Source organism: Glycine max, chromosome 15 (assembly GCF_000004515.6).
Source record: "Glycine max cultivar Williams 82 chromosome 15, Glycine_max_v4.0, whole genome shotgun sequence".
NCBI lineage: Eukaryota > Viridiplantae > Streptophyta > Magnoliopsida > Fabales > Fabaceae > Glycine > Glycine max.
The window spans coordinates 37,958,982-37,964,630 of NC_038251.2; the positions used below are offsets into that span (position 1 = coordinate 37,958,982).

Below are 5,649 nucleotides of genomic sequence, written 5' to 3' on the forward strand. Positions count from 1 at the left end.
GATGTGTGCTTGATGGGGATTTGTATGAGTGTATAATGTATCTCCCAGATTGAAGATACTAGTTTCAAGTGAGTTGCGATAGGTCAGAACAGATGACTCTTGTGATTTATAACTAGAAAGGCAAGCCCAAATTTTTTTTGCTTTCCTTTTCTGTTGAAATTTGTTCATGGACATCTCTTCAATTCGGTGTTGTTATATTTGCTTTGTGTGTTTTATAAGCATGTTTTTCATGGTACGAGATGGTGAAACCATTTCTAGAAGGAATCCAAGACTTATAAAAAGGTGATATTTGTTTACCCTGACAACCCAAGCAGCCACATGGTGATGGAGGAACACCTTGACATGGACAAGCTGGAATCCTATTTTGGTGGAAAAAATACAGTTGGGTTCAACTACCAAGCTTATGCTCAGAAAATGAAAGATGACAGAAGCATGTATGATGATTTTGATTCATGTTGTGTCCAACATCGCCCAGTTTTTTAAGCTCCGAATTTCATGAATCATTGCAGTCAGGAACCAATGATTCTGTGGATGAAGCATCTATCGATGGAGAAGTTTTTTCAAGCTTGGAGGAAGACGATGATAGTACACATGGGAAGATGCCTTGCGTCCAACATGAATCCAATATGATTGATGAATCAAAAAAGACACGAAGAGCTGAATCAGAAGAGAACTAAGCACTTGGCAGGATTAAGTATATTATATTACTCATTCAAATTTTACACAAAGCACTGAACTTTCAACCAGTATGTACTATTGGTTTGAATTTTGAAAGTGACACCTGAACCATTACTCTCAACCAATGCCCCATATGGTCTATTGTCCATAGCAGCAGGCATCAATAGATGGATCCATGCAAGCACCTTTTCCACTGCAAAGAGAGAAGTTTGAGTTGACTCGTATGGAATGAGAATTTCAACCAGCATTCAGGAAATAGAAAGTTTGGATTTCTTTCATGTTACTTTTTCCCTCTCTCTATGCTGGAGTGGGGTTACAGTAGGGTATGTTTCAGTATTTGTGATTGCTATTTTTTCAATGTCAAAAGCTAGGATGAAAAACACCACCTACCACCCATTCATGTACTATGGTCCAAATCCTAAATGTGTTCACTGCCTGTATTACTAAAGCAAAAATGCATTTTCCTTTAAACATCAAAATTTAGTAGAGACAAAGCATTTTCCATTTTGATGTATTAGCAAGTTCATGATGAGGTGTCAATGTGCTGGAGAAATTACATCATCAAATCAGCATTTTCAACTTGCCAGTGGTTGTACCTTTACAGAAAGGAAAGCACATGACTCTTGTAGGGAAACATCTAACTTGAATTAATCATACCAATTAATTAGTACAGCGAGATTCTAATATAAACTACCCTAAAGTTTTCTCATAAGTGGAAAAGGAAAAAAAAAATATATATATATATATATATATATATATATATATATAGAGAGAGAGAGAGAGAGAGAGAGAGAGAGAGGAAGGAAAAAGGTAGCTGTTACTTACTGAACGACACTGCCTAAAAGCACCCAATAAAGTAGCAGATACAACTACTGGAAATAAAGAATCACAACATAAAAGTAAATTTTCGCACATGTCTGCTAAACATAATTTTAGGCTTTGATTCCCATTCATACTAAGGTAAAGACTAAACATAGAATTTGAATACATGAATATGCATTAATCAATCCACAATTGCTTAAGTAACATTTTATTAGTAAACATTCACATGTTTAAACATCAAAACACTAATTGAACTGCAAGGGTTTGACCTCAAACATTATCATCATTTATGGAAACATATCCCATGACCAAGGTGCACCAATTAACTCAATCAATCAAAAAATATTATTACTCAGGGCGAGACTTCACAATGAAATTTCGGCGACTTATGGGATTCATGACCACTGGTGGACCGGCAGTACGAGGCCATGCCTGCAATTTTTTGTCAGTCTCTTCTGCCCACTCATTGTTCGTAATAGTGCCAGGGGTAGAACCTGAAGAAAGAAGTTAGCAGTTACATACTGCTGCAACAGCTACAAAGCAAATCAATTCCTATGATAAACACAACTTACCTCCAAATAGCTTTTTCTCTGAAACATAATAATCACAAACCCATGCAACTCCAAATGATCCAAGAATAGCAGAAATGATATACTTTCCTGACATGATTACAGACTACACTACACAAAACAAAAGAATAAACAACTAAGTCAAAGTTCAAAAGAGAAGGAAAAAGACTACATGAATGACAGACATTCCTATCCAAATATAAAAAGAGTGTGACACAATAAAATTGCAAAAAACGATCAAGGTTGATTTCACACTCAACTGCACAGGCACTAAAAGCATTAAGCATGCAATGAAACCATGACAGCCAGTTTGGTAAAGCAACAAAGTTCCTAAAATCCTACTAACTTAAGTGCATAACAATGGGAGTTCCTTTGACAAATCAACTCCATGCTGGTTAAATGCTAAATATCCTAACAACTGGAAAAACAAGGATATGACTCATGAACAAAGGAGATATTGCATAGATTGAAGAAAACAGTAACCACAAGGAGTCAAAGCAGATTTTGTACATCAAAAGACAAATGTCAACAGAAAAAACCCTACTACATCACATGTGGCAACATCTTTAGACTTGTTCAGCATGATCTAAATTCCAAAACGTTAATATGCCAACAGGAAGGGGGATTATGTAAAAAGTACAGTCCAGCCCATAAGGAAATTAATCAGAAATTTCTGTTGGCACCATCTAAAGGGTATCAGTGAAGATATTCACACAACAAAATCCATTACAAGAATCCATAGGTGTTGCTTCAATGGAACCACAGGGCATACAAGAAGGTAAGGCAAATTTTTGAATGAAATGAAATTCACGTAAAATCCAATCCACAAATTGACACAATTAATTGGCTGAATCAATTAAACACTAACAAAAGTCCAAATTGGAGTCTATTCGATTTTTAGATAATCGTTCCAATCAAGACATGGTGACATAAAAGGGATTTCACTTTCCAAAGCAATACTGAATCAACAAACAAAGAAATATGTAAATTGCTGAATTTATTGAAACCAGGTTAAAAAGGGGGCACAACATTACCGGGCAATGAGAATGGTTCTCAGATTTGATTCCTAGAAGAAAGGGAAAGAAAAAGAAACTCAGAGAATCGCAAAGCAAAATAAAAAGAAAAAGAAAACAAAAACAAGGCAAAGAAAAAAGAAACGCAGACAATGCAATCGGAACCGAAAACGAGTGCGCCTGAGGTGCCGTCGAGGGAGGTGCAATAGCGGAGTGCGGAGTGCGGAGAGCGGAGTGCGATTAGGTTATGCTTTAGTGGACTGTAAGGTGAAGTTTAACAAAATGTTTTTAAAAAAATTTGATCATTTTAAGTTTAATAGAATATGTTTTCCTCTAAAAAAAAGTTTAATAGAATATTTTTTTAATAATAATAGTCACTGCAGTAAAATATAAATAAATAATAGTCTCACTAATATTATGGCTCTATCTTTTTATTTTTTATATACATATTATACAAATTAATATTTAATGTGTAAAAAATATAAGAATTTTGACTCATTCTCAAATGTTATATTATTAAATTGAGTATTAATTATGAATTTTTAGAGCTGCTTATTTTTTACTCAATTATAATATTTATAATAATTAAATAAAACTAATAGTTAATAATATATCACATTATAATTTAATATCATAGCAATAAATTATACAAATTAATTATTATAAATACACTATTATTAAATTTTTTTTATTAAATTGTGAATTTAGTGTATGGTTATTTCATTTGTGATTTTTTTTTCCATATGAAAACACTATGATTAAAGAAAAAATATGAATTTTAAAATAGATTGAAATTATTTAATGTAATTAATGGCAATAAAAATAATCATAATATTTGGTGTCGCAATAAGCAATTCAAACATGAAAATAATAAGAGTGATTAGGAATTGTGTATATCATTATCCTAATCAAAATTTAATGTTCAATTTATGTGAAATTGAAGGGAAATAACAATTAACTAACTCTCCACCGGTTCATATCCTGAGCGAAAACTAAAAATGGAAAGCCCAGTGTACGCTACTTCTTATTCAATGAACCAACAATATGGATCACGTGATCATCTATACGAGTCTTATGGATCATAATAAGTGTTTTTTTTTTAAATTTTAAAAATATGTTTTAGGAATTAATTTAAAAGGTTAAATTATTCATTTGATCTCTATAGTTTCATGATTCTTATTTTTTTTAGTTCCTATAATTTTAAAGTAGTCTTTTTATATATACAGGGACGACCACTTTCAAAACTACAAGAGAATTAAAATATAAATTTTTGGGATTAAAAAGACCACTTTCAAACTATGGGACTAAAAAGGTAATAATCATGAAATTATAGGGACCAAATGAGTAATTTAACCAATTTAAAATTAATGGCCCAAGCAATAGTTAAACTTGTATGCACGACACTCTAACCAACTGAGCTAATTGGTCAATTATGTTATAAAATAAATAATGTTAGTTATATAGAACGGTAAAATTTATAATGTATATTTAATGCACATGTAAATTTAAATAATAAATTTTGTGACAATTAATTTTGATATAATTCATCATGTCATCCGTATGAAGGGCATTTTGGGAAATTTATTTTCTATGCTGGGTTCACTAGAAAAATTGACCCATAAGCATATGGCCCATAAAAACCCAATCATATGGCCCATAAAAATTGACCTTGAAATCCTGCTTTGTGGTACCATTGAAGGCTCCTTGTGAAAATTATTTTGCTCCGCGGTGCAACAAGAAGGAAGCATGGCAACGTGGGAGAGAGAAAAATGGATTTTGAATGAATTTTTATTGTTAAAAAATATATAAATGCTTTAGTTTATTTTAATCTAAATTAAGAGTGGTTTCTTGTCCAAATTAAAAGAAACTATATACTAATATAGATTTTTAATTTTTAAGTGAGTTTATATTTCCCTTATATAAAGATAAAGACATATATATATATTCTAATTGTTAAGTGAGTATGTGACTATGTGTTAGTATTTTTTTTTATATAAAAATTATGTTCAACAAAATTAGTTGAAAATTGAAAAATTAACTTATTAAATTATAAATGTTCGATATAACTAGCGGTTGAAGTAGTTACAAAATGTGAAATGACGTAAAATTATGATTTATTTAAAAAAAGATAACTAGGAAATTGGATAAATATTTTAAGAATAAAAATGAAAGAAAAAATAACAATTTAAAATTAACATTTTAAAAAACATTATTTTAAGTAACATTTCAAAAAATGTTTGAAACTATTAAAAGACTTATTTTTTAAATAATTAAACAAATTTTTCAACCCGTTATTAATGCTTTCTCTGGGGAGATATGTGATGTTTGATGTTGTTTTTAGTAGAGGTTCAGAACTCACTCAGTTGAACTTTTGCGGCTTTTATATTGTGGTTCTGGAAAGGGATGGGGAAGTGGTTTCTGTTGTCACTATAAGGATTTTTGGCAAGAGGGTTGTGGAAATACCCTTTGTGGCTACCAAGAAGCAATGCAGAAGACAAGGAATATGTGACATCTTAATGAATGAGATTGAGAAGCTACTGACTTATTTGGGAGTAAAGGAGATTGTT

General features: G+C 31.4%; 1 protein-coding gene across 2 annotated transcripts; it reads right to left on the reverse strand.

Moving 5' to 3' along the window:
• Window positions 1-1,692: 1,692 nt before the first annotated feature.
• Window positions 1,693-3,373, reverse strand: LOC100801600 (uncharacterized). 2 transcript variants are annotated; one of them, XM_006597951.4, is made up of 4 exons: window positions 3,234-3,373; window positions 3,104-3,135; window positions 2,073-2,180; window positions 1,693-1,994 (listed from the first exon to the last, which is right to left on the reverse strand). In XM_006597951.4, exons 3-4 carry the CDS (start codon window positions 2,164-2,166, stop codon window positions 1,849-1,851), a joined length of 240 nt encoding a protein of 79 aa, XP_006598014.1. In that variant the 5' UTR covers window positions 2,167-2,180; window positions 3,104-3,135; window positions 3,234-3,373; the 3' UTR covers window positions 1,693-1,848. The 2 variants fall into 2 exon arrangements, with proteins under 2 accessions (XP_006598014.1, XP_006598013.1); XM_006597950.4 differs by having other exon boundaries at window positions 2,073-2,175; window positions 3,234-3,371.
• Window positions 3,374-5,649: the final 2,276 nt, after the last annotated feature.